This window comes from Pan paniscus, chromosome 1 (genome assembly GCF_029289425.2).
Source record: "Pan paniscus chromosome 1, NHGRI_mPanPan1-v2.0_pri, whole genome shotgun sequence".
Classification (NCBI taxonomy): domain Eukaryota; kingdom Metazoa; phylum Chordata; class Mammalia; order Primates; family Hominidae; genus Pan; species Pan paniscus.
Window position 1 is genome coordinate 45,630,792 of NC_073249.2, and position 27,253 is coordinate 45,658,044.

Sequence of the window (27,253 nt, forward strand, 5' to 3'; positions counted from 1 at the left end):
GTGGGTGGAGCACAGCTTGCACTGCAAGGGAATGAAGCCAATGCGAAGGCCCAGAGGGAAGGGAAGCGTTGTCAGAGTCTGGTGGTAAGCTGAATTCTGTGCCTGTTTAAATGGGGTTGTCCTTGTGGTTGCGGCATTTCCCTTCTCAACTTCAACAGACAATCAGTGGCATTACCCAAAAGTGGAGACGCATTGAGGACAGCACAGTTACAAGTGGGCATGAGTTTTTATTCTCAGTGCACAGCAGTATTGGTTTCTGTTCATCAGCAAAAAGCTTTATTGGTTCCAACAAATTATCCCTTTTAAAACTCCTCTTCTTCTTCTGGTCTCAGTGGAACAACACATTTGAATTTCAGATTTGCAGTTTATAGCATTTTTTTTTCCCTAAGAACCATATAAATACATGCAAAACCTTGTACATAGAGCTTAAATAATATCAAAATGCAAATATAGATCGGGTGCACTGTTAAGCTGAATTGCAAATTATGGCAACACACTGGACTGGGGTATACGTTGCTTTGATATAACCATTTGTTTGTTTATGTCATGCAGACCACAATAGTCAATCTTTTGTTTTTCTTTTTTGTACAAAAATACCAGTGCTTGTTATACTAGTTACTAAAAGAAGAAGAAACTCAAAATTCCTATCTGCGTGCTAATTTGAAAAGAACAACGTAGATAGATTTGTTGGCACATATATATGGCATATTCATATATGGCATATATACATATGGGGAGAAAACATGAACCAAAGGCCAATTCAGTTATGGGAGCTCATCTCCTTCCATCTCTCCTAATCAAGAGCAAAGGGAACAGCAGGCCTAACAGCAGGGTTGGGAAGGCAAAAGGACTGGCACTGAACTAAGTGAAAGGGCGTCTGGTCTATTCAGAGGAAGAGGCTGGAATGGCTTAACAATAGCAGGCATTTATAAGTGCCCACCCTCACCAATGCATTGGGGGTGGTCCCTAGATATGAAAGGTGAGGAAGTCTCTGCATACTGTGATGGTACCACGGGCTGCTTCAATAGTAAGGCAAAGGAAGCAGGAAAGAAAGGAAGGGATGCATTTAGAGGCTTTTCCACACAAGCGAGTGTGCCATGCCCCTCTGGGTTTTCAGCAGTGAGGTAACCATTCAGATTTAACCATGCCAACTCTCCTCTCTGAAGCTCAAGGGGAAGAAGAAACTCAAACCCTAAAGAACCCACAAGTGTCCAGAGGGATTTCTAGGTGATCTCTCTCTTAACCCCTTTAGGGACAGGAGAGTCATTCCAGAGGACAGATGATACTATGGGAAGGACCTAGCCTTAAGACTGTCACTCAGGGCTAGAACCAGCCATTGTTTTATCCATTTAGAATTCTGTCCCCATTTAATATATTGCACAAAATCTTTCTAGGGGAGGGAAGGCATCACAAATAAGATCCTTGCACAAAAACTCACTAATGGAAAACTCCAGGGGGAACAGGAAATAAAAACCATGAAAAATGCAAACCCCAAATCAGAGTATCCTTATAGACCAGGAGATATTCGTGTCTTTTATACCACTCTGCCAGCTATTCTTCAAGAAACACAAATCCAACAGAGGCCCCTGATCCTAATGACTAGTCAGGAAAGAGTCTGTCTATCCATCTGCATGGTGGGGGTTGGGGGGAAGATTCATTTCCTGACAGCTGTGTCCCTTGCTGGGTGTTTTCCTGACTATCCACAGTTTACTACCCGTTTTTCTAGGTTTATTAAGAGAGGAAGCTAGGATGATACATTCTCCTTCTCCCCATCAGACCCTTTTCAAATCCAAAGCACCATTTTGGGGAAAAGTGTTATTAACTTATGCCATATTTACCCACTGCCAGTTGGATCAGTGAAACTGAATAGAAAAAACTTATATAAAAAACATATGCACATAGACACTTAAACTTACCTAATTCCATATCAACAAAATTTATATTAAAAAAGTCTAGAACCCAACAATTTTTTTTCCCTAAGTATAAAGATGGCTGTTTGCAGAAAGAAAGTACGGTGTATTGGTTTTAAAACCAATTACAAATATACTAAGTCACCTGTCATGCCAAACAGCTGGTTATGTGCTCCCTTCCACAGGGCTACATGACAGCACTTTATTTTAAATCCTTTAAACAAAATACATATGGCTGACCCAAAAATATCAGTTTCTGATCTAAAGAAAACTATAATTTTTGCATATATTTCTATATTTTCTCTCCTATTATGGAAACTAGAACACAAGAAAGAAACCACTGACTTTTAAAAAGTAGACACAAGCCCTCAAGGGTAACCTGTCAGGCACCATGAGAGCCTTTTGTGAACAGGAATGGTAAAATAGCCTTCAAAGCTCGTTACTGGCTTGCTATTTAAAATGATCTGAGGTAATACAAGATTTGATAGAATTAAATCTTCTAAAATAGTTGATGAATATATATGTGAAACCTAACACCTTGGGTGAGCTGTTTTTTTCCCCTATGAGTATTTAAGACACAAAAAAGAATTATTGAAGCATGTACGTTTTACAAAACCAAAATCAAATTTGCTTTCCTATTTCCTACGATGATGGATTATGTAGTCATGGGGATATGTAGGGGACATTGTTTCTTTATGTTTCCTACTGTGGACAGCTCAGGTGAAAGGGGTGAGGGAGGACAGATCCAGAAGAAAAGGCTAGGTGGATCAGGTCATCTTCCTCTCACATGGGAATTTGGCTGTTCATACGTCCCCTCTTCTTGACTCTCATCACTCTAGAAAGGGGGGTGGGCTTCATTTATCTAATGGGAGGTGAGAGTCAGGGACATGAACTGGCCCCTGCACAGAAGTCAACACCAGCAGGGATACAAATGGAGCTCCTGCAAACATGGCTCCACCTTGTCCCAGTAAGGAACACTTAAAAAATCTCCTAGCAAAGTCCCCAACTCCTGAGAGGCAGATGGGAAGGGGATGCTTTGGGCAGTATTCAGAGGAAAAAAAGGCACAGGGCTTTACTGGGCAGCAGCTGGAGCATGTGGCTGAAGGGGGGCTGGAGGAAGGGGGAGTGTGCCGGGTGGGGGGGGGGTCTTTTTCTCGTTTAAGTTGGCAAAATGTCACAGGGGCCTCCCACTTTGGATACATATTTTCAAAATCAGAATATTTGAGAAAGGCTAGGACCTTCTCAGAGACTGGAAAAGTTGTGACACGTGGCAAAAATTAGAATCAGAAACTGGAGAGAATGTCGAAGCTGGTCCCCAGGCACCTAAGCTCAAGGTTTCTGGCCCCTGCAGGAAGGTTTTCTCAGATCATACTAGAATGGCTCTTTGGCCTCTCCCAAGGCTTCTGAACACTCATTCCCCACCAGTCAGGTCCTGCCCTGGAGAGCCTTGGCAGATGGCTTTGAAAGCAGTGGTACCCCAAAGAGGAGCCCACAAAAGTCTGCTTTGATGGTCTGTCTTGTCCTAGATTTGGCAGCGTCTGGTCCTCAATATCCAAGCCCAGTAAGGGGGCAGGGTCATACCCAGTTCATTCTTTTGCCACCACTTTAGGAATAAGAGAAAGCTCAGGCTTTCAGGTAAAAACTGTATACCACACATATGCAACCTTCATGGGCAAGGCTGATCTCCCTGGCACTTAAGAACCACATACACTTTACAAGATGGCAATTTAAAAGCAGAAGGTAACCTGGCAACAACAGAGAAATATTCTTACCAGCACTTAATTGCTTCAAAAGGACCCTTTTAACAAAGAAACTGGTTGGATTCTGGAACTAAATCAAGGGTTCTTTTGGGCCAAAAGGGAGAAGGATCTAAGTTTACACAATTCATCCATATCCTTTCCATTTTGTTAATCATCATAAAAAAAAAAAAAAAGGAAAGGAAGGGAAGACAAAAGACAAAGAACTTTGGAGAGGTTTGAATGAAAGGGCAGAAAGAGTTAGAGGCCTACAGGCCTTTAGGTGTAAGTTTTCAAAGTGGGAAAAATTGAATTTCACTTGGGGATATTTGTCTCTCTCTGAACCCTCAACTTAGCTTATAAATGGCACAGACTTGTAGGACAAAATCCAGAATTCAGGAGATGAACATCAGGGGAGAATGTGGGGTGGGGTGATGCCAAGAGGATTGTCGTCATTTCTTTAAAAATGACAAGTGACTACCAAGGAGTAGATTCTACCATGACCTGAATGGGGTTTGACTGGGTCCCGCTACAAACCCCAAGTCAAGCTTAAGTTGAAATCCTTGTAAGTCTGTGCTCTTGCCTCTTCATGGTCAGGTAGAGGTTCACTTCACACACACTGCTGTTAACACAGCAGCTGACGTGACGATGAAAAGTCCCATCATCACCTCATAGATGGGACAGACGAAAATGGAAATAGGGAAAATAGGGATGAGAGTCAGAGAAAGAAAATTCAAACCGATGTCTCTAGGCTCTGTAGAGAGCTGTCCGACTGGGGGAGCTGCACTTGGTTGCAATCCACCGCATTGTTGTTTGTATTGGCGTATGGAGTGACCTCACCATCCAACAGGAGCACCCTAGTCCCAAACTTAGAAGCCTTGTCAGGATTTTCCTCCTCTTCCTCATCCAGGAGTGGTGTTCGTGGCAACTCCTCCTCTATGGCGAATTCAGGGTGGGTCATGAAGCTGTGGATGGACTTTTGGTTGTAGGGTTTCTGAATGCTTTCGTGGAGGGAACTATGGAATGCTTTGACCACTTTGATCTATACCAGGGGAAGGAAAAGGAGGATGAGAAAATAGAGAGGTGAGAATTGGCCGGCAGAACAAGGAGATGGTGGATTTAGGAGAGAAACAAAACCCAGACTATAAAACATGACTGCTCAGCAACCAAAACCAAACACACATCAGAAGAGATCATGGGGCACTAGAAACATCACATGGCTCAACTTTCAAGCAGTGGGGTGGGCTGGGGTGAGTGACGGCAACTAGGACATTTTGAAAGCTGCATTAAAAAAAGTAGAAAACCCAAAGCAACGTTAGCATTCCCAAACAATCTACTTTTAAAATGAAACAGAAAACAAGAAGTTTCATTAGTTCTTTTAGATGGAGGGCAAGGACATGGGAACTAGATGCAAATTCATAGCCAAACTTAAAAAGATGATTGAGATATGTGGATTTCTGTGCTGAGGCCAAACATTTTGTGAATGTGGAATGGAAAAATTATGCATTGAGGTTTAGTTATCTGTTTAAAGACCTCAAAGAGCCAGCATACACCAATCTGCACATAATACACGTTGGGTGACGAGTGACCATGAAAACTGTGCAGCCAGGCAGACAAACCAATCTTCATTTGTGTCAGCAGCATGCAGGAACTTAAAACTCTCTAATAATAATTTGCCCTTTCAGCCAGGAAACATGCATATTTTTATATCCCACAACCACCACTGTGTCCCCTCCCCGCAAATAACACAGAACTTCACTCCTTCAGCCCCTTCCCTAGAAGAAGCAGATAAAATACAGGTGTCAAAAGATGCCTTCCTCCTGCCTATTGAGAAAAGACCTGGCTCTCATAATTCAAATGCACGTTCATGTCTCTGATACACAGCAACTGTGCCCAATCATGCTGCTTTCTCCAGCTGTTTCCAAATTGTGAAGAGGAGCATAGTCTTATGTGGAGAAGGGAATGAAAGGGACCAGGGAGAGAAAGCTAATCCAGGAGGCAGTGCTACAAACAAGTGGCCTTTCTGATGGGGTGGATGAAGAGGATGAAGGAAAGGAAACCACGTGCGGTTTTACTGGGCAAAAGGAGATGCATTGCCCAGTGTCATAGTCTCTGTCTTACTGCACAAAAAGGAAGGGATTCGGTCAGTTCAGAGTCATGAAGAAAAAACTGACAATAATTGATGCCTGTGAACAGCTTTTGCTTGTACACAGGCACCAGCAATTTTGGCAGCTCTGCTTTTCTGAACTGCAGGTCTCTCTGAGGCGTGGCTTAGAATCAGGGATGGTAGAATTGGGGTAGGGGGAGAGGGTTGGAGCTCCGAGAAGTTGGAGAGAGGGGCCAGGGGAAAGGTAAATGGTTGTAGGACGGTTCTAGTTGTTGGAAGGTGGCTGATCCTAGTCTTGTCCAAAAAATCTTCACTCAGAAAAGAAATGGGAGTAATGTGGGGGAAACTGTTGAGGTTGGAGGGGTAGGAGTGATGAAGGTGGGGGTAGGGTACCTCTTTCATTCCTCTGCTGTTTAAGCAAAAAGTATATTCCAGGAGAAGACACAAGAATTTGGAGACAGCAGAGGATACAAAGAGTCAGCCAAATAAACTGGTTGGATCACCTGTTCCAGTGCTTCCTACCACCATACAGAACCTTCATAAATACCACTCAAAGAAGGCTCACTATCAATACTGTTGGTCCGTTTTCTCTGGAGGAGAATGTGTCTCTGCTGGCTAAGGCTTTCTTTATCTTGTCCCACTCTCCTACAGCCTGCAGACCCACCCAAGACTGAGGGTGCTCAAAGCTCAGAAGGCAAAGGACTCCTTGCCACTCAACAGTATCAGCTCAACACCTCAGCCAAGAAGAATCAGGGAGCACAGGCACACACTCACCATGCTGAACAGAAAGCGAGGACCACATTTTTATTATCTGATTCCTATTTGACCATCTGATGTGCAAATTTTACCTATCATGTTGCCTTTGCTCCAGATCTAGGTGAGATCAGATGGAATGGAGGCTCCATCTGGTCTTCAGGAAGTCCCAAGTTTTCACTGATCTACATAAAATCTCAGAGCAAGGCAATTTGGATTGAGTGAGTCCAAACCCAGTGCCTTCTCCTTTGACCCTGGCACAGATACACTGGCCAAGAGATGGGTCCAAAGTCATCCCACTCCATCAAAGCCATCACTGTCAGGAGTGATAACATAGCCCACATTTTTCATATGTTTTCAAGATCTCAAAATTTCTACTGAATATTACAGGAGGGCAGGTGCCTTTATCCGCCAGTACATCATCTTCAATATCAGTGATTTTCAATTTCCTGCTTCCATTCAATTGAATACTTTATTGAAAAAATTACATGTGAAGTCCACTATAGAAAATAAATTTGTAACAATTGGGGTTGGAGTGAGGGTCTGGAGCCCTGTTTGTTGGCTTTTCCTCTCACCTGTTGGGGTGACCAATAATACTGTTACAGGTAAACAATGAGGAAGATAAAAGTGAATTGGGGATGGGTAGATGGAAAAAATATGGGAAATGTCTTTTGGGGAGCAAGAAACAGTCATCCAGCTAGACTGCAGGACTTCTGGAATCTAAAGGGAAACCAGCCACCTGTAAGGAAGCTCACGTGAAGAGGGGTCAGAGAGCTAGGGAGCACCAGCTGGCTTGGTGGGTGGAGAGAAGGGTGAGGGAGGAGAGGGCATGGGGCTGTGCCAGGATGCCCCAACTCCAGCACTGGCCTCAGAGAACACATGCTGATGAACAATCATGCACTATATCACCACCAATCCACCCAGGGCTGGCATCTCCCCTTCCTGGAGCATGATGCCTGGTGCATGAGCAGTGTATGGGGACAAGACAGGGCTAGTGAAGAAGGTGCAGGGAAAGCTTTGAGCACTCTCCACACAGCCAGTCAACCCTTCCCTTCCTGGTCATCATTTCTCAAAACCTTGGGGAAATGTCTCTTTTGGGGCCCTGGCCTACAGGTGGAAGTGGCTGGTTGAAGGGCAACTCTTTTCATGACTCAGGAGACTGGGTATGAGTGCTGAGGGCTACTCTCTGCAGCTCAATGAGTGGGCAGGTGAAGACTCCATTTTCTCATTCTGTAGTTTTCCGCTTTTTTTTTTTTTTTTTGGGATGGAGTTTCACTCTTGTTGCCCAAGCTGGAGTGCAATGGCGTGATCTCAGCTCACTGCAACCTCCGCCTCCCGAGTTCAAGCGATTCTCCTGCCTCAGCCTCTAGAGTAGCTGGGATTACAGACGTGCGCCACCGCACTCAGCTATTTTTTTTTTTGTATTTTTAGTAGAAATGAGGTTTCACCATGTTGGCCAGGCTGGTCTCGAACTCCTGACCTCAAGTAATCCACCTGCCTCGGCCTCCCAAAGTGCTGGGATTACAGGCGTTAGCCACCGCGCCAGGCAGTTTTCTGCTCTTTTCAGAAACCAGGAGAAAAGGATTAGGGCCTCCCTATGCAGGGAAATCTTAGAGATCTATCTAATGAAGGTTGGACAAACAGTTGAATTCATTTGGAGATCTGGAATGGGAAAGAGGGTTTCAAAATGTATGGCTACAACTTCTAGGAGCTCCAACTAAAAAGGCACAGCTGGAGAAAGAGCAGGTGTGGCCTGTCTCTCCTCTGATCTTCTAGTCTTTGAGGATTTGGAGCACACCCTCTACCAGCTGCTCTACAAGATCCCAGTCTTCTGCTTAGTCTTCTACTTAGTCTCCTTCCACCATCAAACCATCAGGATATCTGACACTAACCCTTCCTATCAGAAAGGGATGATTAAAACAGAACAGAAGCTAGTTAGAAGGGGATAGCAGAACTAGAAGGAAAAAAGGAATTAAGAGAGGAATATGAAAGAACTGGTGGGAGAGGTTCCTGGATACTTGCAGGGCAAGACTTAGTGAGTTCTTTCTTGCCTGTTTTTTTGACCTAAAGAAATTGTATGTATCTCTATCAAGTTCCACCCCCATTCCTCACATCAGAACACTTTGGCTAAAGAGACAAAACAAATCTAAGTCTGGTCAACCCACACAGTCCGTGATCATGTGAACCACAGACAAGGCAACTGTTCTTTCTTTAGCCCCTTTGCAGAGGTCAGGGTGGGGGGTGGTGAGGTTGGGAATGGGGGAGGAAGGAACAGACTGAACACTCAGCTATTTGAAACCCACATTATATTTAATACAGATAAACTCCTTCCCACATTATCAGCAAAGAGCTGGCTACCTTCTCTCTCCTCTCTGAGTCCCATTTGGGGAAGGGAAAATGACCAGGAATAGGAAGACATAAGCATTAGCAAGAATCCAAGAATCTACCAATGGGAACACCAGATCTTAGGTTGTGAGTTGATAATACTCCAATTGCAAGTCCGGCTGAGAAAGGGCTTCCTGAAACTTTATGTGCAAAATAAGTGCTGGCTATTGGTGAAACAATCAAACTAGAGAAAAGGAGAAGCAAAATAAAAGGCACTCCTCTTCAGAAACTCCTAAAAGTTTAGTAAATGAAGAAAAAATGTTATTTTGACTCTTTTGTATATTTCTCATACCTTCATGTGAACTAATTGATTTTTTTTCTTCGTTTTTTTTTTTTTTTTTTTTTTGAGATGGAGTCTATCTCTGTCACCCAGGCTGGAGTGCAGTAGAGCATCTTGGCTCACCGCAACCTCCGCCTCCTGGGTTCCAGCGATTCTCCTGCCTCAGCATCCTGAGTAGCTGGGACTATAGGCACGTGCCACCATGCCTGGCTAATTTTTGTATTTTTTAGTAGAGACAGGGTTTCACCATATTGGCCAGGCTGGTCTTGAACTCCTGACCTTATGATCCACCTGCCTTGGCCTCCCAGAGTGCTGGGATTATAGGCGTGAACCACTGTGCCTGGCCTTTTTTTTTTTTGAGACGGAGTCTCACTCTGTCGCCCAGGTTGGAGTGCAATGGTGCTATCTCGGCTCACTGCAACCTCTGACTCCCGGGTTCAAGTGATTCTCCCACCTCAGCCTCCCGAGTAGCTGGGATTACAGGCACACACCATATTGCCCGGCTAATTTTTGTATTTTTGTAGAGACAGGGTTTCGCCATGTTGGCCAGGCTGGTCTTGAACTCCTGACCTCAGGTGATCCGCCCACCTCGGCCTCCTAAAGTTGGGATTACAGGTGTGAGCCACAGCACCCAGCCAAGATTAACTGATTTTTAAACTGGAGTCCCAGAAAAGTAAAATAACGGGGATGTTCAACCATATACATTTGAACTGAACTACTTTCTTTTCTTCACCTATAGCTACAACTTTTTTTTTTTTTTGAGACAGAGTCTTGCTCTATCGCCCAGGTTGGAGTGCAGTGGCTCTCCACTTGGCTCACTGTAACCTCCGCCTCCCGAGTTCAAGTGATTCTCCTGTCTTAGCCTCCCGAGTAGCTATAGGACTACAGGCGCCTGCCACCACGCCCAGCTAATTTTTTGTATTTTTAGTAGAGACGGGGTTTCACCATGTTAGCCAGGATGGTCTTGATCTCCTGACCTCGTGATCTGCTTTGGCCTCCCAAAGTGTTGGGATTACAGGCGTGAGCCATCGTGCCCAGCCAGCTACAACTTTTATGCTAAAATTGCCAGTCAGCAATACAGTGGTGGCCAAATGGACTATTATTATTGACCAAGTTTAATACTGGCTCAATTATGACAGGTCCACTAGTCAAAACACACCCATGGGCACATTAGCTCCCTTCCTACCTTTCCTCAAAAGATCCCAAACCTTGCCCCCATGTAAAGAAAGCTCTTGGGTTTTCCTTTGGCCTAACCTCACATCTAAGCTTAGGAGGTAGAGTTCAGACTCAAAGGAGCAGGAGGAGAAGAGAGGAACAACAACATATCCCAGCAAAGCAACAAACAGACAAACAAAAAAGGCAAAGCAAAACAAAACAAAACTCAAGAAAAGGAAGAAATGAGCAATGCAGAGGAACAATCAGAAAACAGAATTATTGTCTTTAAAACAGTTAAGGTTTAATAGCTTTTCTACATTACAAAAATAAAATACAAGGGCACACAGTCTGGTTTTAGAGTAGGATTTTTGTCTTTTTCTTCCCTTAAGTCAAAATATCAAAGGGAAAAACCAAAAGGAAAAGATAACCATGGTTGGTTAAAGTGGATGCCACGTGCTCTCTTGTGGTCATTTTAGCAAATCATGCATCATAATAGACTATCACTCACTGCCCATAGGAGGAGATGAAACAGCAGGAACAGAAGTGGTGGGGGAAGATTTGACTGGTGCAACTGCTACATAGGATGAACTAGGAACAAGTTTTACATCAAGGTGTTGACCCATGTTCTGTCGCCTTAGGACTCCCTTAAAAGAGGCTCCCGTCTGGAATGTGTTAATTACGTCGATCTGCAAAGAATCAGAGAGTGAGACAGCTTTGCTCCACAGTCAGTCCGAGAAAGGTGAAGAAAGAGGAAGGGAGGGTCATGGAAGGTTGGGGAAGCAGGAATGGAAGTAGATGGGAAAACGGGACAGGAGAGAGCAAGAGAGAGCTTCCCTCCCACAAAAAGCAATGGTGAGGAGGAGGAGAAAAACGTTAATTGCATATCATACTTCACTTAGGGAACAATTTGCCATGGAGTCCCAACGCCCAGCCAGAATCTAGTTTTTTCTTCCCTTTGAATCCACAGTGGGCATTTGAGGTTTAGAGGGGGCCAAGAGTATTTAAAATGTAAAGGGACTTTTCCCTACTCCATCACTCCTAACAGCTAGACAGTGATTGTTCGTTGTTTTTACCTGTACTTTTTTTTTTTTTTTTGAGATGGAATCTCAATCTGTCGCCCAGGCTGGAGTGCAGTGGCACACTCTCGGTTCACTGCAACCTCCACCTACAGGCCCCTTTTTACCTGTACTCTTAAAAATAAGGCAAACAATTGAAGATTCTGAAGGCAAATTATGTATTACTGAATTTCAAGGCTCAGGAACCTCTAAATCAATTAAACCGACTATGTATTTTTGCGGATTTTCCAGGAAAATAACTCATGTGTTTAAATAAAAAACAGGGGCCATTTAGTAGCCAATATACAAATGGCCATGATGGAAAGACCCCTGGGCCATGAGTTGCTGGGCTCATCCTCCTCTGGGTATCTTGTCTGAGCTATCCCTTCCCTGGGCTGAAGTAGGCAGGCTCCCTGAGAATGGAGCTCAAGAACTCAGTGGCCAAGCCCACTATCGAGAATGCTACTAAGTGCATTAATGCATTAGAGATCTGAAATGTCTGGCAGAAATGCTGACAGTAACTCGGCAATTAGACTGAGGGAGGGGGAGGAAGAGGTTTTGGTTGGTGGTGGTTGAAACAGCTACAGGTCGAGGCTTACACAAGTAGCCTCTGGTTTTCAGTGCCCTGTTCCTCAGAGACAGAGGCAATTAATGCCATTCATTTTCTTCCTTCCTTCCTTTTTTTTTTTTTTTTTTTTTTGACACCCAGGCTGGAGTGCAAGGTGCGATCTCGGCTCACTGCAAGCTCCGCCTCCCGGGTTCACGCCATTCTCCTGCCTCAGCCTCCTGAGTAGCTGGGACTACAGGCACCCGCCACCAGGCTGGCTAATTTTTTGTATTTTAAGTAGTGACAGGGTTTCACTGTGTTAGCCAGGATGGTCTCAATCTCCTGACCTCGTGATCCGCCGGTCTTGGCCTCCCAAAGTGCTGGGATTACAGGCGTGAGCCACTGTGCCCAGCTTCCTTCCTTCCTTCCTCCTTCCTTTTTTTTTTTTTTTTGAGACAGAGTCTCGCTCTGTCACCCAGGCTGGAGGGCAATGGCACGATCTTGGCTCACTGCAACCTCCATCTGCTGGGTTCAAGCCATTCTCCTGCCTCAGCCTCCTGAGTAGCAGGGACTACACGTACCTGCCACCATGCCCAGCTAATTTTTTTATTTTTAGTAGAGACAGAGTTTCACCATGCTGGCCAGGCTGGTCTCGAACTCCTGACCTTGTGATTTGCCTTCCTCAGCCTCCCAAAGTGCTGGGATTAAGGTGTGAGCCACCGCGCCCGGCCATGCCATTCATTTTCTGACAATGGTCCTGATCTAGGGCCTCAATCAACTCTACCATCCTTATCCCTGACCCCTAAGTAACAAGGACAAAATCAAAAGGAATTCCCTTTAGCCTTCATGAATCTGGTAGAATAATCTTAGAAATATCTATCTGCTTAATCCCAAGGGTTAATCTACCAGGAATGAAGGAAAGGTGCTGATTCCATTAACTGGACTTCATTTTCCCAGGAGGGAAGATGGGAAAGTAGGCAGAATGTGAGTGAGACAGTCCTTTTATAAAGCTTCCTGAGAAGCCATGAGCTGTTTAGGGCTAGTTTCTGGATCCAGATCACAGTTTGAGCAGAAACATCACTGCTTCCTCACATTATTCAGTTTTAGTTCCCTGGGACTGAGGAGCTTGAACCTGCAGGAGGAGAGGGTTTATACTTGGGGTGGGTGCGGGGGTTCCAGCTCCATGGAAGAAGGGACTGTAGAGACACCTTCTTCAGTGCTTATTGGAGTTACAAGGTCCCAACCTCCACAATTCTAGTCTCTAAGTTTTCTAACACCTCCCATACCAAAGCACTGCGATGAGAATGACAACAAAGATCAACGTGGAGGTGGCAGGGGGTTTTGTTAGAACCCAGCTGAGGCTGAAGGGCTGATGTTGGGAGCGGACCTCAGGGATCCAGGATACACGTTAGCATCATTAGCCTCATCAGCTTCCAGAGTCAGGTGCATCCTGGATGGCGTGAATTTGGTCACTGTGGCATCTTGAACATGCCTCACTTTAGGCCTTAATGCCATTTTGGCCCAACTGCCTCATGCTCCAACAATGGGGAAAGGTAGTATACCTAAAGCTATGTAGGCAGTGAAACCAAAAAGACCTTGTAGAGAGGGGCATAGTCAAGGAAATAGAAATTGGTAGTGGAGGGGAAGGAAGACCCATAAATCTCAGCCTCCCAGGACAGAAGACTGGAAAGGAGCAAGGAGGCACTGGACTGAGGGAATCTTGGCTAGGAGAAAAGAAATCACATAGTAGAAGTGGTTGATCCTGAAGAAAAGCAAAGCAAAGACAGGTTATTTTGGAAAGAGCAGACCTAAAGGAAAGCACTGGGGGCTTTAGAGATGGGAGCCAAAGGCGCCAGGTTCTATGGGTACTTGGAGTCAGCAGCCTGGAGTGTGGGGTGGGGTAGGGAGTGAGCGTGGGGATTCTGGATGCCTGGATGCCACGAGGCACTTTGTGTAGGTCCCGCTGGAAATTTTCTTTCTCAGAGGAGGAACTTGAGAGAGGGAAAAGGAACCCTAGCGTTTCCCTACCTAGCCCTTTTCCACTTTTCTTTTTCTTCTTTTTTTTAATTCAGCTCTTCATATAACATCCCTTGTAAAAACAAAAGAATAAAAACAAACCAAAAAAGAGGGGCGGGGTAAATTTTTTTTTAAAAAAAGGAAAGGAAAGAGAGGAAAAGGAAATAAAATAAGACGATTTATTGTTTCTCCTCAGCATCCTCCTTGGTCTCCTCCTTCACTGAGAGACCTTCTAGTTTTTCTGCCACTTTTTCGGCATGACTGTTTTTGCCTGATCCTGGCCAAGCCGTCTCCTGGAGTTTCTCTTCTTGAAACTCAATGACCAAAGGAAGCCAAGTGGATGCATCCAAGCACCACCTAGACCATGGTCAGGCTGCTCAGTGACATCTGGTCACTTGCCACCACAGCTGCAGTCCAGCCTCACGGCAGAGGGGACCAAGCCCTCTGAGAGACAAACCAAGGACCACTGTAAAGCACCTTCTGGTGAGCTCCAGGCAGTGCCCGGACTCCAATGCCTGCCCAATTGGATGTGAAGTGCTCAGGGCTCCCCAGGAAGCACCTGTGTCCCCAGGGAGCTGCATCACCCTGGATAGGTGAGGCAGCCACAGCACCCTGGAATGTTTCTCTGGCAGACAGAAAAAGCACCTGCCTGGAAGTACAGTCAGGTGCAGAGTGAGTCTGCAATCCATTTTTCTTCTTCTTTTTTTTTTTTTTTTGAGACAGAGTCTTGCCTTGTTGCCCAGGCTGGTGTGTAATGGTGCGATCTCGGCTCACTGCAACCTCAGCCTTCCGGGTTCAAGCGATTCTCCTGCCTCAGCCTCCGGAGTAGCTGGGATTACAGGCACCCACCACCACGTCCAGCTAATTTTTGTATTTTTAGCAGAGCCAAGGTTTCACAATGTTGGCCAGGCTGGTCTCGAACTCCTGACTTTATGACCTGCCTGCCTCGGCCTCCCAAAATGCTGGGATTACAGGCGTGAGCCACCACACCCGGCCTCTTTTCCACTTTTCTATTTGTTGTCTTGGCTATAGGGGATAAGTTCCTACCAGGTATATAGTTTAGAATATTCACTCCATCTATCTCTCCTATACACTAACGAGGCGGGATTGACTGGGGAACTTCCTTTCTTTCTCTTTTTTTTTTGAGACAACTCTCAATCTGTCACCCAGGCTGGAGTGCAATGGTGAGGTCTCAGCTCACTGCAACCTCCGCCTCCTGGGTTCAAGCGATTTTCCTGCCTCAGCCTCCCAAGTAGCTGGGACTACAGGCATGTGCCACCATGCCTGGCTTGTATTTTTAGTAGAGACGGGGTTTCACCTAAGGCAGGGGATTCACCTGCCTTGGCCTCCCAAAGTGCTGGATTACAGGTGAGAACCACCGCGCCCAGTCTTTTTTTTTTTTTTGTGAGACAGAGTTTAGCTCTCGTTGGCCAGGCTGGAGTGCAATGGCGCAATCTCAGCTCACTACAACCTCTGCCTCCTGGGTTCAAGTAATTCTTCTGCCTCAGCCTCCCGAGTAGCTGGGATTACAGGCATGTGCCACTACGCCCGGCTAATTTTGTATTTTTAGTAGAGACGCGGTTTCTCCATGTTGGTCAGGCTGGTCTTGAACTCCCGACCTCAGGTGATCCACCCACCTTGGCCTCCCAAAGTGCTGGGATTACAGGCGTGAGCCACCATGCCTGGCCGACTGGGGAACTTTCTTAAACATTTGCAAGGCCAGTTTTAGACAGTGAAACTTATTTTGAAGATCTCTAGCCAATCAGCAGAGAGAAATACGCCTGTTCTCTGGAGACCACCCTTGAGATCTTGGAATTTACAGTGTTTTTGAAATGGAAAATCTCAGGATTAAAACAATAAAGCTATGGGGGGTGAGAGCAGGGGAAGACAGAATTATCAATGCTTAGATCAGCGCATTCACCCAGGAGAAAGTAGTTACAATTGATGCATGGAAAGTGGAAAAAAAAAAAAGTTATTGTGGGGCTACAGACAGGGGACATAAGAGCAGCAGGGGTGGCTTCTATCCCATTTCAGAAATTGCAAGAAGGGAAGAGGCTTGAAGAAATTATTGCTTCCTCCTTGTCAGGAAGCAAGTCTGAATCCTGCAAAAGATGCTCAGACATCAAGAGACTATTGTCATTTTTACACATGAAACCATCAGATTCCCCACCATGGCCTTACACTTTGAATGGGGGAGATATAACAAGGTGAGTTTCTTTTACATAGACCCTTCCAGATAGCATCTATTCCTATAATGGCAGTGTGAGGAAGCTATATTAAGTGAATGCTGGGTATGTTGGCATATTGATATTGTCTAACTCCTTCCTTCTGAAGGGTAGGGAAAAACTGAGCATTTCCCACCCTGGGGTCAGGTCTAGTGCTTGCAAGAGACCTTATGCTGAAGCTTGCCCATTTGATAGATGGTGGCAGGCTGGGCTTTAGGGTCAACCCAGAGCTAAAGGACTATGCTAATAGTGTCCCATGGTCTAGGTCATTTGACTCCTCTCCTCTCAGAGGACCCCACACAGATCCTTTTGCGTGTCTGTCCTGAAGCTGAGGATCTAGGGCTGCCCATCAGTAGTGAGCCTTTGGAAGGGAAGAGATGCTGGCCAACAAGAACTGCTACCCTCCCAACACCTGGATGGGAAGCTGCTTCTCCCAAGGGAAGGACAGACCACTATCAGAGTACCTGAGTCTGGATACGGTTCAGGCCCCGGAACCAGAGGATCTGGCCTCGGCGCAGCTCCATCTCAGCATGGTCAATCTCATCCAGTCCCTCGGCATCCTTGGTGATCTCCTCTTTGGTGGTGCCATGCCCAGCCTCCTTCAGGAACTTCAGGGATCGGGTAGGTATTGCGGAGATGAACTGAAAACAAGCGCAGCGAAGAGGAAGACGTCAGAATCAGCGTGAGAAGAGCTGTCAGTCAACTTACATGAGCCAGGCCCTTGGGCAGGTTACTCTTTGCCCTACCACCCTTCCCACTGGAAGAGCAGTGGGCAGAAGCACCAATCCATCCAGGCAAGCATTCTCCAAGTGCCCACCAGCGGTCAGGCTTTTAGGAAGGTTTTCTGTATTTATGGACACACACAAAAGAGAGCTTCTATTCTAGTAATTGACCAGCCATCTGCCTGGTCATATACTTCATTTTCCTCTTTCTGTCTCATTTCTTCTGTTCCATTTTGCAATCTGTCTTTTAAGGTTAACAGAACTATACAGCATGGTACGCAGTAGGAAGAAACAGAGACCAGGACCTGGGGGAAAAGAGTTTGGGGAGAAGATGGTGATATTGCCTATGTATAGGCAAGGGGTTGAGAAGGGTATTGGAAATGAATGACCCCTTTCTTAGTTGCCACATGCAAAGTAGTTTCTGTGTTACAAACTCTTGTGAAAGGATACCAAAAGTTTTCTTGGGCTTGAGGTGAGGAAGTGGATGGGACAGTCCATAGAAGAGGGGACACATGAGTATTATCAGAAGACAAGGAGCAGTACATAGGGTTTGAAATTTGAAATAAATTTCCCGGTGAGCTCAGCACCTGTCAGTCAGTTCTTTCCAGACAAGATAAGGAGTAGCCAGGGTTCATGTGGGGAAGAGGGACTGTATGGGCAATCTGGTATGGAGTCAAGGGTTTTGAAATGGGAAGAATGCCAGAGCTCTGCCTCTGAATGTGGAAAAAGCTGTTGTGATACAGAAGGAAGGCTGCTGTCTGGCAGCAAGGCCACATGGCCACATGTGAGGCAAGAGCCAGAACAGAGTTTCAAACAACAGGTTTAACAACCAAGCTTTACCAAAGCATAAAACTGCTTTAGGAACCCACTGGTAAAAAAAAAAAAAAGAAATCTTCACCAAACAGAACAGGGTGGAGGGAATTGGGTCATACATTAATTAGGGAGGGCTGGGTGCAGCGGTTCATGCCTGTAATCCCAGCACTTTGGGAGGCCGAGGCGGGAGGATTGCTTGAGCCCAGGACTTTGAGATCAGCCTGGCAACATAGTGAGACCCCAATCTCTTTATTTTTTGTTTTTCGAGATAGAGTCTCACTCTTGTCATCCAGGCTGGAGTGCAGTGCCGTGATCTCAGCTCATTGCACTCCGCCTCCCGGGTTCAAGCAATTCTGCTTCAGCCTCCCAAGTAGCTGGGATTACAGGCATGTGTCACCATGCCCGGCCAATTTTTTTTTTTTTTTTGTATTTTTAGTAGAGACAGGGTTTCACCATGTTGGCCAGGCTGGTCTCGAACTCCTGACCTCAGGTGATCTGCTCGACTCAGCCTCCCAAAGTGTTGGGATTATAGGTGTGAGCCACTGCGCCTGGCTTGAGACCCCCATCTCTTAAAAAAAAGAAAAGAAAAGAAAAAGAAATTATTCAGGGAGGCATCTAGGTATGAAATAAATAACTAGCAGGTTTAGGGGAGAAGGCCTGCAGCTCCAGAAATGGCTCTTTGAGGCCAGTTAGGGCAAAGTGTCCATTACCTGGGTGGCTGGACACTAAGGGATTATCTACAGAGACCTGGGGTCTGTAAAGAGAGGTATAGCCCAGGCCAGAGCTGAGGATGAGGGAGGTTTGTAAAGTGGTATTAAGGAAGAAGTGAAACTATTAGACTTAATGATACTATTATAATCGTAATAGTTTAAAATTTGATTATTTAAAAGGAATAAGACATTATTCATTACTGTATAGTAACTGATTCACTAATTAACAATGACCTTGTTTTCCTAAGCTGAAGACACTGAGACACAGATTGGTTATGTAACTTGCCCAGGATGATTCAGCTTATAAAAAGGAGAGCTGAGGCCGGGCACGGTGGCTCAGGCCTGTAATCCTAGCACTTTCGGAGGCCATGGTGGGTGGATCACCTGAGATCAGGAGTTTGAGACCAGCCTAGCCAACATGGTGAAACCCTGTCTCTACTAAAAATACAAAAAATTAGCTGGGCGTGGTGGTGGGTGCCTGTAATCCCAGCTACTTGGGAGGCTGAGGCAGGAGAATTGCTTGAACCTGGAGGGTGGAGGTTGCAGTGAGCCGAGATTGCACCATTGCACTCCAGCCTGGGCAACAAGAGCTGGGCCAGGTGCGGTGGCTCACACCTGTAATCCCAGCACTTTGGGAGGCCAAGGCAGGCAGATCACGAGGTCAGGAGTTCCAGACCAGCCTGGCCAACAAGGTGAAACTCTGTCTCTAGTAAAAATACAAAAATTAGCCAGGTACGGTGGTGGTTGCCTGTAATCCCAGCTACTTGGGAGGCTGAGGCAGGAGAAATTGCTTGAACCCAGGAGGCAGAGTTTGCAGTGAGCCGAGATCACACAACTGCACTCCAGCCTGGGTGACAGAGCAAGACTCTGTCTCAGAAAAAAAAAAAAAAAAAGAGCTGGATTCAAACCCAGGCAGTCATTCCCAGAGTCCATGCTCTGAACCACAGGCTATACTGCTACTCTAGAGATCTTGTAAATCTGAATTTATCTCAGGTAAGAGTTAAGCATTCCACCCAGATAAAGCCATGGAAAGAAAGAGAAGAGGCTGGAAACCCTGAATTATGTCAGCTCGACAGCCCACAGCCAGGTTGCTGCCTCATGAGAATAAAGACATGTGTCTTGTAAACTCTTCTACTTCTAAGACCCTTATTATATTTATTTTTTTGTAGCAAAATTCCATTGAAAAGTTTACTTTCTGTCTCAGAGAAGCTAAGGGATTTTTCTTTTTTTTTTCCTTTTGAGACCGAGTCTTGCTGTGTCGCCCAGGCTGGAGTGCAGTGGCGCAATCTCGGCTCACTGCAAGCTCCACCTCCCAGGTTCACGCCATTCTCCTGCCTCAGCCTCCCGAGTAGCTGGGACTACAGGCACCTGCCACCACGCCCGGCTAATTTTTTGTATTTTTAGTAGAGACGGGGTTTCACCATGTTAGCCAGGATGGTCTTGATCTCCTGACCTCGTGATCTGCCTGCCTCGGCCTCCCAAAGTGCTGGGATTACAGGTGTGAGCCACCGCGCCCAGCCAAGCTAAGGGATTTTTCTACCTCCAGGCTTAGTTAGAGAAGAATTCTGAAACCTCTGAAGTGATCATTCCACCTTGAGATCCTATGAGATGGCAAGAACTTGAAAACTTGAGTGGGGGTGGGGAGGGAAGAGGAGAAGATGAAGATGAGGAGCTGGGGGTCTCCACCGTTGCTTGTTCCATCTCATGTAGAGGAGGGGAGTTCTGCAGGCTGTGAGAATGCACCAGGAGGGTGTGCCAGTACTCACCTGGCCCCACAGAAGTTCTCCAATCCCAATGAAGAGACACCACAGCCACTGAGACAGGCTGAGGCTTGTACAACTGAAGGGTTTACCCCCAAATTCCACGATGAAAATCTAGAACAGAGAAAGGGGCAGCCCACCATCAAGGAAATGACTAACAGGCAGCTGGCCCTCCAGCCAAGGACCCCAAAGCCACATCATCCCACTCCTCAGGATCCTTGGGTGCAAGTCCCGATTTGCTTGCAGGGGAAGGGAAAAGAAGAAATCTCAAAGGGGAGACAGACAAAAACAGCCTTTAAGAGCACTCTGATGGGGAGACAGACATAGTTACTGTGACTATGATTAACAGACGATCTGGAGGAGTTGGGGGAGCTGGAGGCTTCTTGTGACTAAAGCCAGTTAGTGACAAGGAGAAGGTACAGTGATGGAGTGAGGAACTGAGGATGAGGTGGGAGGATTGCCTGAACCTGGGAGACTGAGGCTGCACTCCAGCCTGGGTGACAGAGAGAGAGAGAGAGAGAGAGACAGACAGACAGACAGACAGACAGACAGAGAGAGAGAGAGAGACAGAGAGAGAGATCTGTCTCAAACGAAAAAAAAAAAGAAAAAGAAAAAATGGCAGGCGTAATAACACTTTGGGAGGCGGGAGGATTGCTTGAGGCCAGGAGTTTGAGACCAGCCTGAGCAACAGAGTGAGACCCCATCTGTATTTTTAAAATTAAATTAAAAAAAAAAAGGAATTGAGGATGGGGACAAATAAAGGGAGGTGCCCTGCTGAGGGATGGGACATGGTCAGCTCATAGTCTCATATTGGAGGAGTCCAAGCTGGGCTGACTATGTAATATACGTGTACAAATCCCATTACTTCTCTTTCTTTGAGCTGCACAACACTTTTTATCATAAGCCCTTCAGAACAAAGGGCAGGGACAGAGAGAGTCTATACTAGATGTGCATGCACATTTCATATAGGCTGACAGGAGCCACAGAAAGGGACTAGAAGAGAATACTTCTTTTGGTCATTCTGTGAAATTTCTGTGTATTTAGAAAGATCATGAAAGGATTTTAGAAGTATTATTTTATTTCCAGTCAACATGCTGCCCTGCACTGGAGCTCTTGACACAATGGGCTCCAATTCTAGAGCAATATGCAAAAGAAAGCAGATTGGGAATCCCAAAGTGTTCAACTTACAGCTCCAGTCCCCGTAATTCCTTCATTCCTTTTCCTAGGTATGTAGGGAACCCTGGCTCCCAGCTTCTGCCCTTTATCATTCCAGATCTCCTGCCCCAACTGCAGATAGAATCTCACCTGGCAGATGAATGTGCCCAAGACTACAGAGCAGAAGATAATGTTGCGGTAGATGCCTGAAAAGACGTTCTTCTCTCCATGGATCTTTCGGGAGTTGATTTCATTGAAGAGCTGCATCAGCACGAAGGTGTTAAAAACAATGGTATAGTGCTGGCTGGGTGGTGAATGCAGAGGTGCCTTCCTCCCACTATCAATATCAAAGAATTTCTCACCTAGTGGGGAGAGGAGAAGCACTGGAGGTTAAGTGTGGTCTGAACTAAGAGTAAGAATGTGTTGGTACAGATATACTGTTTGCTTATGGCTGGTGTCCATTCTAATTGATCAATATCTGAGCTGCACTAGTTATTTATTTTTTTGACACAGGGTCTCACTCTGTCACCCAGGCTGGAGTGCAGTGGCATGATCATGGCTCACTGCAGCCTGGACCTTCCGGCTCAAGTGATCCTTCCATCTCAGCCTCCCAAATAGCTGGGACTACAGGCGTGCACCACCATGCCTGGCTAATTTTTTGTTGTACTAGTTATTAAACATTTTAAATGTTAGTTCTGGTCTTGACTTATTTTACCTTCTCTCTCAGTTTGCTGCATTGATACTTGCTCTCATGTAGTGCAGCATGGTAGTAAGACTATGTGCGCTGGAGTCAGGCAATCATAGGTTTGAATTTTACTGCAACTATGTACTCATTATGGGACCTGAGCTTAATCTTTTGAATCTGTAAAAAAAGAAATAAGCCAGGCGTGGTGGCTCATGCCTGTAATCCCAGCACTCTGGGGGGCTGAGGTGGGCAGATCACAAGGTCAGGAGATTGAGACCATCCTGGCCAACATGATGAAACCCCATCTCTACTAAAAATACAAAAAGTAGCCGGGTGTGGTGGCGCACGCCTGTAATCCCAGCTATTTGGGAGGCTGACGCAGGAAAATCGCTTGAACCTGGGAGGCAGACGTTGCAGTGACCCGAGTTAGCGCCACTGCACTCCAGCCTGGGTGACAGAAAAGAAAGAAATAATAAAGCCTCCCTTGTGAAATTCTTGAGTACATACAGTACACACAGTACTCAAGAGTACTGTATGAGTACATATAGTAGCATAATGCACCGTGTAGCAGGAGCACAGCAAGCACTGGGAGGTGAAGCTGCGCTTATTCCTGACCTGTGCACTTGCTCTCACACTACCTTCTTTCTCTGCCCCCACCTCCAACCAGGACCCCAGCTGCTACCCACCCCCAAAGTGGCTCACCCGCAAAGACAAGGATAAAGATGACAATGAGCTGATAGAACGCATGGCCCAAGATGTTCTTCATCATAGTGCGTGAGATCAGAGGCTTATTTCGGCCATAGGGGCGCCGCTTCAACAGAGATTCCGTAGGGGGCTCTGTGGCCAGGGCCAATGAAGCAAAAGTGTCCATGATCAGATTAACCCACAACATCTGCACAGCTTTCAATGGGGAATCCTGGTGGGAAGAAGAACCAGTCCTTTTAGCTTTTCTCTGAAACCAGCCCACCTTTGCCCTGTCGATGGCCCAGCTCCCACGACCCACCTAGACTTGGAATCTGGCCACTTCCTAGCTGAGTGACTGTGAGAAAGCTACTTAACTTCCTTGAGCCTCAAGTTCCTCATCCATAAAATGGGGATAATAATACCTACTTCACAAGGTCATTTTTGAAGAATACAGATAGTGCATATAAATGCTTATTACAGTGGCTGACACGTAAGTGCTAAGCTAAGGCCTGTAAGTTACCATCTACATAAGCAGATGAAGACAGCAGACTTAGAAGAGCTAACTCCTGTCCCAATGTCATGGGGAAACGCTGTCTTTACTCTTCAGTAAACACACCGTACTCTTCACTCCATGTTCCTTAGCCCCTGACTTATCCCTCCCGTCTCAGCCCACCCACACCCCCTTCACCTGAGTGATACAGGCTCCAGTGAAGGCTACAATCACGGCCACCACATTGACAGTGAGCTGGAACTGCAGGAACTTGGAGATGCTGTCATAGACATTTCGTCCCCACATCACTGCCTTCACAATGCTGGTAAAGTTGTCATCTGTTAGGATGATGTCTGAAGCCTCCTTTGCTACATCTGTGCCTGCGATGCCCTGAGGTAAGATGGGAGGGAAAACAGTGAGGGAGTGGATAAAGCCCAGGCTCCATTTCCTGACCTCCAGGAAGCTTCCGAAGTCAGTGTAAATACTCCAGGGCACACTAGTCACACAAAAGAAAACAAAGAGCAAATGTGTCACTGTCACTCTAGAGAAAGGAGGGCTGCGGCCTGATGCCACCAACCTTACTGTTGAGCTCAGACTGGGAATTACAATCATCTTTGATATCCCTTTCACCCTCCCCTCCTACTCCCTCAACCTTGGAAACTAATTAAAAGGTAGAGAGCAAATCCTGTCTATTCTACCTCCAAATTCTTACATTTCTGTTGCCACTGCCAGTATCTCATTTAAGCCCATGTCATTCCGACACCTTTGAGAAACTCTGTATTTGTTCTAGGAGTAGTAGTATGGCAGCACAGTTCCAAAATTTCATCTTTGTTCAAAATTTTCTTTTTAAATTAAATTTAAAAAAAATTTGAGACAAGGTCTTGCTTTGTTGTCCAGGCTGGAGTGCAGTGGCAGGATCTCAGCTAAATGCAAGCTCCACATCTGGGGCTCCAATGATCCTCCCACATTGGCCTCCTGAGTAACGGGACTACAGGCATTTGCTCATCCTGCTTGGTTAATTTTTAAATTTTTTGTAGACATGGGGGTCTCTCTATATCGCCCAACTTTATAATTACTATTATGAAATAATCTCTAAGTTATGTTGGTAAGTGAAGAAAGAAAGGTAGAAAAACGAGTTTATGGTATGGTGTCACTTATCTAAGGCGGCAGGCCATGAATATATTACATTTATTTATTTATTTATTTATTTATTTATAGTTTTTGAGACAGAGTCTCCCTCTGTTGCCCAGGCTGGACAGCAGTGGTGTGATCTCAGCTCACTGCTACCTCTGACTCCTGGGTTCAAGCGAGTCTCCTCTCCTGCCTCAGCCTCCTGAGTGGCTGGGATTACAGGGACGCACCACCATGACGGGCTAATTTTGTATTTTTAGTAGAGATAGGGGTTTCGTCATGTTGGCCAGGCTGGTCTTGAACTCCTGACCTCAGGTGATCCACCTGCCTTGGCCTCCCAAAGTGCTGGGATTATAGTCATGTGCCACCGTGCCCGGACTGCATTTGATTATACTTTAAAGGAGCAAACAGAAGAATACACCAAAAACGACAGAAAAAAATTACCTATTGAATTAAGAGGGAAGCAGCAAGGCAAAGGCAATGAGGGTGGAAGCTGGATTTGTATGAATATACCTTGTTTTGTACATTTGACTTTAGAACCATGTATTTTATCTCTCTCGCTTTTTTTTTTTTTTTTTTTTCGAGACAGGGTCTTGCTCTGTCGTCCAGGCTGGAGTGCAGAGGTGTGATCTTGGCTCACTGCAGCCTTGAATTCTTGGGCTCAAGCAATCCTCCCACCTCAGCCTCCTGAGTAGCTGGGACGATAGGTGTGTGCCAGCACACTTGGCTAATTTTTTATTTTTTTTAGAGATGGGAGTCTCACTATGTTGTCCAGGCTGGTCTCGAAATCCTGGCTTCTAGTGCTCCTTCTCCCTTGGCCTCCCAAAGTGTTGCGATTGATTACAGGTGTGAGCCACCACACTGGCCTAAAAAGCAATCTCCAAAATGGAAAGTAACATGATAGAAATGATCTGGTAGCCACTTGGTAGCACAACTGCACACACACAGACAAATGTTACAAATGACTTAAAAACAATAATTTGATGGCACATTCCTGGTAGCATATACCTATGGATAAAAGGAACTATGAGAAAAATATTTAATTGTTTTTGGCAGAGTAATTGTATTATTAATATTATTGATATTTTGTAACTACTTGAAATATTTTAGAATAAAACAAAAAATAATCATGTTAATGCAATTAGGAATCAAAATTTTCAGCTTAAGGGATACAAACATAAAATCAGGGAAGTTAAATACAATTAGAAGCTGGGTGTGGTGGCTCATGCCTGTAATCCCAGCATTCTGGGAGGCCAAGGTGGGCAGATCACTTGAGGGTAGGAGTTTGAGACCACTCTGGCCAAAATGGCGAAACTCCATCTCTACTAAAAAATACAAAAATTAGCAGGGTGTGGTGGCACACGCCTGTAATCCCAGCTACTCAGGACGCTGAAGCAGGAGAACTGCTTGAACCTGGGAGGCAGAGGTTGCAGTGAGCCAAGATCATGCCACTGCACTCCAGCCTGGGCGACAGAGTGAGACTCTGTCTCAAAATAAATAACTAAATAAAATAAAATAAAATAAAATTAGAAAGTTATAAATCAGGAAGTTAGACATCTATAATTCTTTAAAAAATTATTTCTTCTAAAAGTGGAATAAAAAATATATAATTCTAAAAGTAAATGAAAAACAGAAATACGAATTCACGAAGTATTTTCTCTTTGTGAGCAAACACAAACAAACACAAAGGCAAGTGAGACTTAAGAGCATACTTCTTAGCTTTGTCCACTGAAAAGGCTTAGAAACAAAGATCTACTCAGTAGCAAGGAACACCTTTGAGTTCCAATTGTGTTCTCTAGTGCTCCTTCCCCCTTGGCCTCCCAAAGTGTTGGGAGGCCGTTTCAGGCCGGGCGCGGTGGCTCACCCCTGTAATCCCAGCACTTTGGGAGGTTGAGGCAGGTGGATCACTTGCGGTCAGGAGTTTGAGACCAGCCTGGCCAACATGGTGAAACCCCATCTCTACTAAAAATACAAAAAATTAGCCAGGCTTGGTGGCAGCTGCCTGTAATCCCAGCTAACTCAGGAGGCTGAGGCAGGAGAATTGTTTGAACCTGGGAAGTGGAGGTTGCAGTGAGCCGAGACTGCCCCACTGCACTCCAGCCTGGGTGACAGAGCAAGGCCCCGTCTCATAAATAAATAAATAAATAAATAAATAAATAAATAAAATAAATACCATTTCACATTAAAATGAAGCAGGAATCCTTGGAGAAATGGACGATCTCCTATCCAGGATAAAAAAGAACCAAAAAACCAAGAATAAACCAAGAAAGCTATTAAAAACAACTGGGGTTGTATCTAAAGGACTCAGCAATGTTGAAGACGCCTCTTCTGCCTAATGGTGGATCACTTTGAGCATCAAAACCATACTAAGAGCAGTGGATTGAAACACATCAAATATACTTAAATCTATGAATTCGTAATGATACTTAAAAAAAAATCCACTCATTAGTCACCTTTGGAGGTTCCTAAAAAGTCAACTCATCATTTAAAAAAAAAGCAGTAATTAACAAACCAAAAACCTACCTTTCAGGTAGGATTGGAACCTCAGAGTAATCAAATAGTCAATGAGGGGGAATCTCTTTTGTTTTCTGAGATGGAGTCTAGCTTTGTCACCCAGGCTGGAGTGCAGAGGCATGATCTTGGCTCACCGCAACCTCTGCCTCCCGGGTTCAAGTGATTCTCCTGCCTCAGCCTCCCAAGTAGCTGGGATTACAGGTGCCCGCCATCATGCCCAGCTAATTTTTGTGTTTTTAGTAGAGACGGGTTTCACTGTTTTGGCCAGGCTGGTCTTGAATTCCTGACCTCGTGATCTGCCTGCCTCAGCCTCCCAAAGTGCTGGGATTACAAGCACGAGCCACTACGCCTGGCTGGGAATCTCTTTTTATGTAAGTATTTAAGTTAATAAATAAAGAATTACAATATTGTCATTTTGCA

At 45.4% G+C, this 27,253-nt stretch overlaps 1 protein-coding gene and 1 non-coding gene across 8 annotated transcripts in view; both read right to left on the reverse strand.

The window, feature by feature from the left end:
- Positions 1 to 207: 207 nt before the first annotated feature.
- ATP2B4 (ATPase plasma membrane Ca2+ transporting 4) overlaps positions 208 to 27,253 on the reverse strand; it is a 117,190-nt gene continuing 90,144 nt past the window's right edge. For 4 of the 7 annotated variants that reach the window (XM_003822984.7, XM_063597848.1, XM_063597855.1 and 1 more), the window contains 6 exons: positions 23,387 to 23,578; positions 22,717 to 22,930; positions 21,480 to 21,691; positions 20,181 to 20,288; positions 16,634 to 16,810; positions 208 to 4,688 (listed from right to left, as the gene is read on the reverse strand). In XM_003822984.7, the coding sequence (XP_003823032.1) occupies positions 4,380 to 4,688; positions 16,634 to 16,810; positions 20,181 to 20,288; positions 21,480 to 21,691; positions 22,717 to 22,930; positions 23,387 to 23,578 (1,212 nt within the window). In that variant the 3' untranslated portion in view covers positions 208 to 4,379. Of the gene's footprint in view, positions 4,689 to 10,834; positions 11,013 to 16,633; positions 16,811 to 20,180; positions 20,289 to 21,479; positions 21,692 to 22,716; positions 22,931 to 23,386; positions 23,579 to 27,253 lie in introns of all 7 variants that reach the window. The other 3 variants (XM_008976596.5, XM_057301592.2, XM_008976599.6) reach the window with 2 other exon arrangements.
- Positions 14,502 to 14,626, reverse strand: LOC112438542 (small nucleolar RNA SNORA77). Its single transcript, XR_003026959.1, has one exon. It is a non-coding gene; the product is annotated as a small nucleolar RNA SNORA77 (small nucleolar RNA).